Source organism: Sphaerodactylus townsendi, linkage group LG07 (assembly GCF_021028975.2).
Source record: "Sphaerodactylus townsendi isolate TG3544 linkage group LG07, MPM_Stown_v2.3, whole genome shotgun sequence".
Taxonomy (NCBI): domain Eukaryota; kingdom Metazoa; phylum Chordata; class Lepidosauria; order Squamata; family Sphaerodactylidae; genus Sphaerodactylus; species Sphaerodactylus townsendi.
In genome coordinates this window covers 104,293,660-104,305,935 of record NC_059431.1, presented here as the reverse complement: position 1 = coordinate 104,305,935, position 12,276 = coordinate 104,293,660, and the positions used below count along the sequence as shown (strand labels likewise).

Below are 12,276 nucleotides of genomic sequence, written 5' to 3'. Positions count from 1 at the left end.
ATTGGGTCTGGTTTCCCTCTGGTGATGGTGTCATCACATGACCAAATCTGATTCACTGCATGATAGTGTTATGCCACATAAGAACATAAGAACAAGCCAGCTGGATCAGACCAGAGTCCATCTAGTCCAGCTCTCTGCTACTCGCAGTGGCCTACCAGGTGCCTTTGGGAGCTCACATGCAGGATGTGAATGCAATGGCCTTCTGCGGCTGTTGCTCCTGAGCACCTGGTCTGTTAAGGCATTTGTAATCTCAGATCAAAGAGGATCAAGATTGGTAGCCATAGATCAACTTCTCCTCCATAAATCTGTCCAAGCCCCTTTTAAAGATATCCAGGTTAGTGGCCATCACCACCTCCTGTGGCAGCATATTCCAAACACCAATCACACGTTGCGTGAAGAAGTGTTTCCTTTTATTAGTCCTAATTCTTCCCCCCAGCATTTTCAATGAATGCCCCCTGGAAAAATGAGAAAAATGTCTCTCTGTCAACATTTTCTACCCCATGCATAATTTTATAGACTTCAATCATATCCCACCTCAGCCGTCTCCTCTCCAAGCTAAAGAGTCCCAAACGCTGCAGCCTCTCCTTATAAGGAAGGTGCTCCAGTCCCTCAATCATCCTTGTTGCCCTTCTCTGCACTTTTTCTATCTAGTGAGCCACCATGCTCACTACGGGACTCCCAAATGACCTTGGATTGTAAAGCATGCCAGATGAAAGTTTTGTAGGGAGAAAAATGGTACCAAAGGAGAAACTATAAAGGCCAGCGAATAATGTGTAAAAAAAAAAGTGAAGAAGGGTTTTTTTCGGAGGCAGTTCCAGCTTTCCAAAAGTTCCGATTTCATGCTGCATAAACAAACATTTTTGAGCACCATTAATATGTAATGTGCTAAGTTTTAGTAGCACTGCAGCTTGCTCTTTCTCCACAAGACCCTTCTTTGCCTTACTGACTGCATTATTAAAGACATGAAATTTAGACTGGGATGGCGGCAAACTTTGTGGCTTCATTTCTAAGTCCTCGTAACGCCACATTTGATCGCATCAAAACTAGATTTCAAATCACTCGCAGTCTTTCCAAAACCTTTCCATGCTTAAAATAAGGCCACCGCGTTTGTATAAAATCTCAGAACATTTTGTACCACTTAGAAAAGAATACGAAATTAAATTCAGAGCAATGAACATATACTTCTGCTTTCATACAAAAGTGCTGGGGATCATAGGGCGATTCCCCACTTTAAAAAAGAAGGAGATACGCACCGGGTTTGTTTGCTGCGGGACCTTTTGGGCACGGGTTCATGGTCCCCACTGCAGCTTCTTCCCCTCAAACAATGCTCAGGCAGCAGCCACCAGGAATCCCCACTCTGAGGCTGTGGTACGCGCGTTAAGCTCAGGGGCTATCCTGATTGGCTGCTGCTGCTGAGCGGGACTAAGGGGGAAGGGGGAGCGCTCTGCGCAGGGACTGAAACATGGAAGCAGCTGGAGCAAGTTCACCGTAGGAAGCATGAGCAAGTTCACTGTAGGATGCATGAACTGTTGTGCCTTTGAGGACAGTAGGACATGAGCTATTCAACTGGCCAGACGTCCCTTCAAACATACGACCCTTCAAGCAGATGTCGATCTCGGCACCGCAGGGGGAAAAAAATTGGCTGTGCACGCATCCCGCCCCAGGGGCGGGAATCTCAAACCTGGAGTCACCCCTGGACTTCCCCACTGCCCCGCGCTCTGCACGGGGTTTTAAAAAAGGTGCTCTTTGGACAAGGATCCGAAAAGACGCACGCGGGGGGTGGGAGAGCAGCAGAATTGGTGTGTCTGCACTGTTGCTGCTGGGGTAGTGGGGAGTGCGGTGGGACCCCGGGTTACTTGATGCAAGTAGCCCGCATCAAATGGTGAGTGGGGAAACGACCATACATAAACCACAGTCAAGACATACATACCTTTCTGAAAATTCTCTCTCTTTTGCAAACCTTTGGAAAGCGCCCATAGGATCAGAGCCTGTACTGAGGATGAACACTAGCGGTGTTGAAGGAGACATGTCCTGGTAAAGGGTTGCCAGATCAACTGGAGGATTCTCTATGAACTGCTTCCCAAGATTTTCTATTACAAATTCAGTAAGTGCAGAAACAACCTACAAAAAGTCAACATTCAATTCAGGCATGCAAATAAGGCTGAGAAAGAAAAAGAGAATTTTATCTTCTGTGAACAGTGATTTAATGTAATTTACTGTATGGAAAATTACTGTCATGTAATTTTATACTATAATAGACTGAAGTGACCCTTCAACCTGCAACCATCAAATGCAATGTCCACTCTTTTTTTCTTTAGAAATAAATTTATAAGTGCCAACCAATATTTGTTCTCCATATGGCAGCTGCCACCAAGGAATATAAATTCCGCCTCCACCCCCCCCCCCAAAAAAAAACCCCTTTATGTACTTTTGGTAGTGTTTACAAACTTATAAGGCAGAGTGATCCTAAGGAAAATAGGGTGGGAATCTAACGTTTCTTCAAACAAAATAAGATTTTATTTATAACTGATAGGTAACTTGGAAGTCTCAAACAAAATATTTACAAAATAAAATAAAATCAAACTGAGGCAACACCTTTGAGAACTTCACTCAACACTCTTGACACTTTCTGATAGCTTCTCTCTCATAGTTCTCTCAGGCTCTGTCTTCATTTTGTCTAACAGTTTATTGAGGCTCTGACTTTCTCTGTGTACCCTCTGACTTTCTGACAAACTCTCTCACACAGCTCTATGACTTCTCACTCAGAAGCTCTAACACAGTCTGCAATGCTCACACAGAGCTTTAACTCTCTCTGACTAGAGTTTGGACACTCTCAAGTCTTTTCACTCTGAAACCCTGTCATCTTCTGCTCTCTCTCTCTCTGACACCTTCTGCCAATCCAGCACAACCCTCCCACAGTCACACTAGAATCAACCAATCATAGTGCTCTTTCATTCCCCTCCTACCCACCCCTGCCTCCACGTGGGCTGAGAGGGTTCTGAGAGGACTGTGATTGGCCCAAGGTCACCCAGCAAGCTTCATGTGGAGGAGGGAGGAATCAAACCCAATTCTCCATATTAGAGTCCGCTGCTCTTAACCACTACACCATGCTGGGTCTCTTAAGAACAAGGAAAGGGGGAGGAATTACACGGCCTTAGGGGGCCTAGGTGTTTCCTTTTGTAGGTAAAACAGCAGCTCTAAGAAGTCTATTGGAAAACCAGCATGGCCTAAAATGACTGACCTCTTCCATCCACTGTCCTGATCCATCTTTTTCTGAACTCATGCATGTATGTGCACGTAGGGCTACGATTTACAATTAAACAATGTACACAGGAGATCCATTCACAGAGATCCCCTATAGCTCAGAATAAGGTATCAATAGAACGCTTACCTTTTCTTCCATAAAGCATTTCACCACGATTAGTTTTTGAAATATAGTCAGCCTGTCGTCCCAAGGAATGCTTGCGGGGTCTCCAGATTTTACTCCTTCTGCTGCAGATTCATAGCCTTCCCAGTTTTCTGGGTTGACGTCAAAGTCAAGTTGCCCTACAGAGTATAATGCCTTTTTGTTACTACCTTCCTAGAAGAAAATCATTGTCCAGGTAATACCAACATGGCTGCAGTTCTATCAGACATGTAATACCTTCAGTTCTCAGCAATTTCCAATTTTCAGAGCAGCTGAGGCATGCCGAGAATATTGCTGTGAACACTGATGGGCTGAAACAGAACATGGAGGGGAAAGCTGCCCCGGTACTTTCAATGGAAGCAAGATTTACTGATAACATTTAAGTATGCCTTGGATCTGGTGGAGGGGTAATGATGGCTCTGTAAAGAGAATGCCCTGCAAACTTGGTGTCAGCCCTTCTTTTATCTGCACTATAGCCCAGTTCTATTCATGTTTCCTTAAAATTAAGCCTCGCTGATTTCAGTGGGGCTTAATCCCAAACTAGAGAGCACACAACTTAATTATGCCTGCCTCCTAACCAGGTTTTGCATATCCACTTAAGTAATTCAAATGCTGGTTATGGTAGGAATCTTGATCATCAATGGTTAGTTATGGTTAGTGTCGTCACCAGTGTGACACTATCAGTGCAATCTTAAGGAGATTTACACCCTGCTAAATCCATTGACTTCAATGGCCTCAGAAAGGTGTAATTCTGTAAACTACTGTTAAAGCACAGCGAGGGGAAATGATGTTTTACAGGTATCATAGGCTGATTCCGCATGGGCCAAAAACAGCAGTATGAAAACGGTGTAAAAGGGTTTAAAATGGTGTAAAAGGGTTTATACTGTTTTCACACCGTTTTCACACCGCTGTTTTTGGCCCATGCGGAATCAGCCATAGATTTTTAATTAATTTCTGTTCCCTATAAGCTGCCTTGGGACTATTGTTAAAAGGACAAGATACCAAAAAACCCCAAATCACGCTGAAGAGAAGTGGGCAAAACGGGAGACAGAACCCATTATCAAGGTCAGCTCCTGTTTTGTAAACCATGATTGTACAAGGCTATGTGCCCTGACCTGGATAGCTCAGGCTAGCCTGACCTTGTCAGATCTCAGAAGCTAAGCAGCGTTGACCCTGGTAAGTGTTTGGATGGGAGACCTCCGAGGAATACCAAGGTCGTGCTGCGGAGGCAGGAAACTGAACATCTCTTGCCTTGACAACCCCACCAGGGATTGCCATAAGCCAGATACCACTTGATGGCAAAAACAAAAACAACAGGGCAGGTATGGTTTTATTCTGAATGCATCCATCGGAGCATCCTATAACCCCCAAACGAGCCAAGGAAGTAGATAAGTTCATTCAGATGCTGTTGTCAAATAACATTAGAGAATGTGCGGTGTTCAACCATACTTGTGCTATTCAGATGTGTGAACAGGATCAAAATTAGCTTGGTGTTTTGGTGACGGGGCTGCTGCACCACTGGAACAATGTGATATCTGGGCAGGAGGGAGGAACACAAATGGTTTTTATGAGTGAAGCAACTGGACAGCCAGAATTGGGTGGTTGACCCTTCTCTGCATTTAAAAATGGACTCGCCATATTTTGAATTTGATTTCCTTTGCACAGAAATTGGTTGAGAAAATGTATATTAGACTGCAAAGGAAGACGAAAAGTTCAACGTGTCCTTTCTAAATACGATTCACAGAAGATGGCATCTCATGTGGGGGGAACTGTGTGGCACTAACAGCTTGTTAATCTAGAAGCAATCATCAAAGAAAGATAAAAATGCAGAATTTAAGTTACAGGGGGAAAAACACAGTGGTACAGGAAATTAAAGAACTGAGAAGAGTCAACGTAGGCGAGATATCAGAACAATAAGCATAAAACTGTCCTGCATGTTGAAGCTCGGTAGGAAAAGTCCTTTACGATATTTTTTCACATTTATCAAGTTACCTAATTTAATGTGAATGTACTTGGACAACAGGTCCTTTTGAATTCCTGCGAAACAGGGGAGCGTTTCTTCTAAATCGCAGCACATGAACCAGGCATTTTCTTCAAGCCACGGAACTTCTGGTTTGGCAGGTCGTTCCTAGGATAAAGGAGACTGTCTCTGTCGAGCAATGCAGCAAAGGTTGTGAAGCGAAATGCGACTAATTAATGATTTTACATATGAGCGCAATAGACAAAACTCAAAGGCATGATTAGTTCATTGGCAGTCTTGAGAAAATGTATTGTCGAAGGCTTTCACGGCCGGAATCACTGGGGTGCTGTGTGGTTTCCGGGCAGTATGGCCGTGTTCTAGCAGCATTCTCTCCTGACGTTTCGCCTGCATCTGTGGCTGGCATCTTCAGAGGATCTGATGTTGGGAAAAATCCTCTGAAGATGCCAGCCACAGATGCAGGCGAAACGTCAGGAGAGAATGCTGCTAGAACACGGCCATACAGCCCGGAAACCACACAGCACCCAAGTCTTGAGAAAGTTTATGTGGGAAGAAATACTAAAATCCAAAGCACGTCAATGGGAATTCCGCTAAAATAATTAACTTTTTTTCCCATGTTATTTAACGTTTTTTGTTACTCCATTTCTACTAAAAAGTCCTCAAGGCTGAAAATAAAAACCTAAGAGCAATGGCAACTTCTAAAAACAAAGCAATTAATACAACCAGGGAAAACTTAAGAAGGCAGCAAAAACCAGTAGGTCACAACTCAACGCAGTCAACAAACACTTGGGGGAATAAAAATGGTTTAACGGCACTTAAAATTTAGTAAACTACGGCCACAATCCTGAAAACTTATTTTCCTTGAAGTAAGCCACATTGAATAAAAGTCTGATTTCTCTTCAGGTCATGTAAATCTTCTGAAGACCTGTTGAGGATTATTAGGACGTTTGAGTAGACCTGCTTATCACTGTTTGCATCGTGGTATAAATCATTGAAAAGCAATCATTTTTAATCTCCCTATTTAGTTAAGATATCAGCTCATGACGTCAAAGCAGATTTCAGATTCTTGCATTTAAAAACAATGCCAGTGTTAGTACTTACCGATCACTATAGTCAAACACTGAAGGACCACTGTTTATGTATCTGTCCTATGCTAGCCCTGAAGTATATATCCCATTAAATACTTGACCACCCGTTTTACGTGCAACCCAGGGCTAAATTTCTTGCTGGAATACTATCTGGTTTATATTTTTATTCTGACACTGACAAAATAATATTCCAGATATTATATTATACATCTTACAGCACAGGTGTCAAACACGCGGCCCTCCAGATGTTATGGACTTCAGTTCCCATCATCCCCTGCCAGCATGATGGGAACTGTACTCCATAACATCTGGAGGGCCGTGAGTTTGACACCTATGTCTTACAGGATGTCAATGTATGCCCTGGCAGCAAAGAAAATAAGAGTCAATGTAGTTTCTTTGAGACCAGTTGTCCAAAATTGATTGTATTGGTTGATATGTTGTTTCGACTGATTTATTAATATTTACTGTTTTAAGACTGTTTATATTATTGTAAATTTTACCTCTTAATATTCACATTCACGTTATAAAGTGTTATGTTTGCTGACAAAGCTTTGTAAAGGCCAATGGCTATATGCAAATAAATTATACCCCACCTTCCTCTCCTGTAAGGAGACTCAAGGTGGCTTACAAGCTCCTTTCCCTTCCTCTCCCCACAACAGACACCTGGTGAGGTAGGTGGGGCTACCCACACACACCAATCTTGATCCTCTTTGACCTGAGATTGCAAATGCCTTAACAGTCCAGGTGCTCGGGAGCAAAAGCTGCAGAAGGCCATTGCTCTCACATCCTGCACGTGAGCTCCCAAAGGCACCTGGTGGGCCACTGCGAGTAGCAGAGAGCTGGACTAGATGGACTCTGGTCTGATCCAGCTGGCTTGTTCTTATGTTCTTATGTTCTTATGCCTTCGCTTGATTTGACTAGACTTCTCGAAAAACTATTCAGGTATTGCTGGGGTGACGCTGCCTTTTTAAGGCTGACTTGTGTCTCTTCTGTCTATCATCTGTGATTGTTTAGGTGACAGATCTTAGCCCAAAGCTCTCTTGCTATTTGATTCTTGAGTTCAGTATCATTGGTTAGCCCTATTCAGCACCACGTAAATGCAGCAGAAAGTCTGCTCTTGCTACCACAGAAAAGGCTGTTTTGGGGGGTCACTGCTGTTCTGCCCTACCCCATCACCCCGACTTCACATTTGATCATGTGACTCAGTTGCACCATCATGATCTGCTACACTAACATTGTTGCTACTTGCGCCAGTCCAACAACCCTTGCACTTGATAGCCTTTTCATCACAGCAGCAGGTTCTAACAAGAGAATGCAAAAATTGAATGCAGTTCTACACAAGGGGTCGACACAATGACCCTTTTCACAGAGCCACTAAGAGAACGCAGCGCTTTTCAGTCTCAACAAACACAAAAACCGTTCCAGCTATATACCTTATCTAAACCGGCAGCTCCACGGAGGAAGAAATTCCATTCAACATCTGTAAGCTCTCCCTTCTGCCGCATGATCTCGATACACAGCATGAAGCTGTAGATGAGTTTGTGCTGTTCAAAAAGGCCTCGGGAAACGTTGGTGTAAGTTGCGTAGAGGGTCTGGCTGAGCAGTATAATGAGGCGCTCTTCCAGAACGTCGTTTTTCTCAGATGTTTCGATAGTGGTGTTGAACAACTGCACAAGGAAAAAGGAAAAGAGGGTCTGGGCTTTATTCGCTGACTAATACTCATCAAGGAAGTTCATTGTCTCAGTACTATTTTTTTTTAATTACTCAGTAGTGCGTCACTCTTCAGTAATCTGGTTCGACACCCACAGGTTCGTGCCAGTTGATCACTCGGCTCTAGATGGCTTTCAGCTGAATGTGTGCGTGGTCTCCAATGAAAAGTGTTTTGCCGGACTTGGCACCAAGGGATATGAACAATCTCTCCATGGTGATTAATCCATTATGTCCAGTGTGCTATAATGGTGATGGTGTCTGATTTGTCATGGAAGCCTGGTGGGTAACTCTGGGCCAGTCTTACATACTCAGCATAACCTACCTTAAAGGGCTGTCGTGAAAATAAAATGTCAGGTGCTTTGGGTCGCCACTGGGAAGTAAGGCAGAGTGCAAATGAAGCTGATTTCTACTACAAGTAGTTAAACATTCAGGTGTGAACGGATCCACTTGTGGATTCTACTCTCTTCAGAGCTTCCTAAGAACTGTCCAATATTGCTAGCTGTATTACCATTTTATTGGTACTCTAGTACTCTAAGCACAGAAAGCACCAAGGAATCAAGCTACCAAAAAAAAAACAGTTTTGAAGTTGTTCTTTAACTTAAACATTATTCACTGACAGAGTAAGCATTGTGGCTGACAAGAAAATGTTATAAACACAATGCTGTATTGAATATGGGTCGCAGAAAACAAGGAAGACGGATGAAAATAGGATTAGGATCTGCAAGCGGTTGCAGTCACTATATCATCTCTTGGCTGGCATCTAGCAAGATTGAGGACAGAAGGTAGGAAGGGTGAACGCCTAAAATGAAAATCAACAATGGTCTTAAGGAGATAGCTTCGGTTTGTGCGGAGGATTAAGCTATCAAAAGGTGGAAAAGATCAAAAGTAATACGGCTTAAAAGGGACGCAAGAACTGATTTGGCAAGATGAGATAATAGCACAGGGGTCTGCAACCTGCGGCTCTCCAGATGTTCATGAACTACAATTCCCATCAGCCCCTGCCAGCATGGCCAAATGGCCATGCTGACAGGGGCTGATAGGAATCGTAGTTCATGAATATCTGGAGAGCCGCAGGTTGCAGATCCCTGTAATAGCAGAATAAGGGCTCAAACAGATGTGGCCATGTGCTGTACTCTGATACTAACATTTCTCTTTTACAAGGCAAACAGCAGAATGGGAGACTGGTTTCAAACGGTGAAGCCAAGCAGAAGGGTTAACATGTGGCATGACATCATCACAGCCAGTGCTTTCCTGACTGTTCCAGTCCATTGGCTACCCTTTGTAATGGACAAGAAAATGCTGCGTAAGCTGAGGATATGTTGCCTGCTTGAGAATACTAAGGTTTTTAAATCAGAAGTGAGATGCGGTGGGAGGGGACAACACCTCTCCTGCGATGTCCATTTATGTATTAGTACTTACAATCACACCTATCATTGCAATTGGGTGCTGGGGATGAGAGTCAGTTCATGGCTGAGGGAACACTTACATCAGGGGCTTCACACAGCTCGCACTAGCAAGGTCTGGCTAAGGGGCCCAACCTAAGCACATGTTAACAGAGGCGTAGCAAGGGGGGGGAAGCATCTGGGAAAAGCGCCTCGCCCCAGAACGCCCCCGCCACACCCCCCAGGTGCGTTGCACACACACACACCCCGACCTCCTTGGATCTACGCCTCTGCATGTTAAAAACAGTGCAGTGAACATGCTTTGAACTCTCTCTGCAATGTGTGCGTGGCTGCTGCATATCCACAAGCCAGTGATATGCTATATCTGCGTTTCTCATTGGTTGGCCGCTCCATTGTTACTCTCTCCCCCTGGATGGGGGGAATGAAGCACTGGTTGTCGGGTTAAAAGGGTGCTAGTATGTGGCAGCAGTAACAAGGAACAGTGGAGTGCACAGGGAAGCCTGCAGCCAAGGGCTCCCTCTCCTGGCTTGCTTTGCTGCAAGGCACTATGTGAACACCTCCGGCTACTGAAGTAGAAAAGTTTGGATTTATACCCTGCTTTTTCTCAAGCATAAGGGGTCTCAAGGGGGTCGACAAACTTCTTCCCTTCCTCTCCCCACACCAGACACCTTGTGAGGTAGGTGAGGCTGAGAGAACTCCGAAGAACTGTGACTAGCCCAAGGTCACCCAGCAGGATTCACGTGGAGGAGTGGGGAAACAAACCTGGTTCGCTAGGTTAGAGTCTGCCGCTCACGTGGAGGAGTGGGGAATCAAACTCAGTTCTCCAGATTAGAGTCCATCTCTCCTAACCACTATTGGCAAAGAAAGTGAAGCGTAGCTGCCTTCTGTCACAGGCAACGTACTCCAAAATGCTTTGGCATTGCCAGGAGGAAGAGATGGTGACAAAGTGGCCAGCCTCATATGAGGCAGTGGGGCTGAAGCCCATCACTGGGTGTTTGTTGATGCTCCAAAGACAGTTCAAAGCATGTTTGGAGCACTGGGACTCTCTTTTTAAGATATGTATGTGCACACCCTAATAAAGTTAACCCTAACAGCATGGTGACATCTGGGGTTAACATCATTCATTCAAGGTCACATTTCCTGTGTTTATATACATGGATACTTTGAGCACTTAGCTTCTAACCCACCAGCCTTCTGGAAGATGGGTGCTCAAGAGGGAGGCAAACAAAACTGTGGTTTCAAATGGTTGTGGTGGGTTTTCCAGGCTGTGTGGTTGGTCTGGTAGCTCTTGTTCCTAATGTTTCGCCTGCATCTGTGGCTGGCATCTTCAGAGGTGTATCACAGAGAGAAGTCTCTTTCACACTGTTTCTCTATGGCTGTTTCCGCACAGCCAGAGCAGCAGGACTGCATTGAAATGGTTGATGCCGATGCAAGCCCTGGGGCTGTTCGCACAAACAGAGTTCCGCATGGCCGGACAGCATCCCAAACAGCTCCTTACCTCCTCCTGGCTTCTGTCGCTCTGTGGAACCCAGGGGACACGCCCCATGGCCAGAGCGACGACTGCAGGGAGGGAGGCCAGGAGGCATGTCCCCTGGCCTCCACAGAGTGACAAAAGCCAGAAGGAGGTAAGGAGCCATTTGGGGCCAGCACGGGGAAAACGCTGCCTTCCACCCGCTGCTGTTCGCACAGCAGCCGGGGAAAGATGCCGCTTTTGAAAAACCTCGCTCCCTGAGCAAGGTTCAAAAGCGGCATTTTTGCATTGCTTGGGCGGCACAAGCACGATGCTGATGCGATGCAGCAGTGCCTGCTGTGCGAACAGCGCCCTAGGGACGGTGTTTTAACTGTCCCTAGGGCGCTGTTATTGGGCTGTGCAGAAACAGCCTGTGATACACCTCTGAAGATGCCAGCCACAATTGCAGGCGAAACGTTAGGAACAAGATCTACCAGACCACGACCACACAGCCCAGAAAGCCCACCACAGCCAGTTGAATCCGGCCGTGAAAACCTTCAACAATACATTGTGGCTTGAAACTTGCTTTGGGGAGCAGCAGCCTTACATCTCGTCACCCTCCCTCTTCTAGAACATGAAGAATAAAACATCATAAGGCAATGTATTATGCAAGTCCTTTTGAAAAGATAAATAAATAATCACAAACTTCAAATGTTGGCTCCCCACTAGGCACTGTGTAGCAGCCTGCCCGCTGGACTATATATGAGTATCAGTATTCAAATTTCAGAGCCTATATTTAGAACTCTTCTCAGAGCATTTACTAATATTTAAAAAACTGTTCTCTGGGAAGCAAGAGACAAAATGGATTACTTCTTGAAGTAATAACAATAATGTTCCATTTGGACAAAGTGTTCGTTTAACACTTAAATAAAACCAACAGTGTTCACAGGCTTTGAAACTGTAAGGTTATCATTTCTGTTGCCAGAATTCCAGGGTGCAATTATTATATTTCAAGGCAGCAGGTTTTCAGACAGTTACTTGTGTGCAGGGACTAATGGCTAGGATCCAGCAGCCCTGCTCTGCTGATTCCACAAGCCTAAGGGGCTTTTATGTTCTTGTTTTTTTCCTAGCAGAAAACTCCCATGCAATGTACAAACCATTTTTGAAACTAAGTGGCCTTTTAAATGCAATTTCGGGTATGACTGGAATGTTTGTTCTCGAAAGAAAAACAAAACAGCTGG

At 44.8% G+C, this 12,276-nt stretch overlaps 1 protein-coding gene across 1 annotated transcript in view; it reads right to left on the bottom strand.

The window, feature by feature from the left end:
- The window catches only part of DNAH6 (dynein axonemal heavy chain 6), a 247,355-nt gene that overhangs the window by 56,838 nt on the left and 178,241 nt on the right, over positions 1-12,276 (bottom strand). Inside the window, exons 45-48 of the mRNA XM_048504422.1 lie at positions 7,906-8,139; positions 5,399-5,534; positions 3,392-3,546; positions 1,931-2,121 (exon numbers count right to left, since the gene is read on the bottom strand). Of these exons, the coding sequence (XP_048360379.1) occupies positions 1,931-2,121; positions 3,392-3,546; positions 5,399-5,534; positions 7,906-8,139 (716 nt within the window). The remainder of the gene's footprint in view (positions 1-1,930; positions 2,122-3,391; positions 3,547-5,398; positions 5,535-7,905; positions 8,140-12,276) is intronic.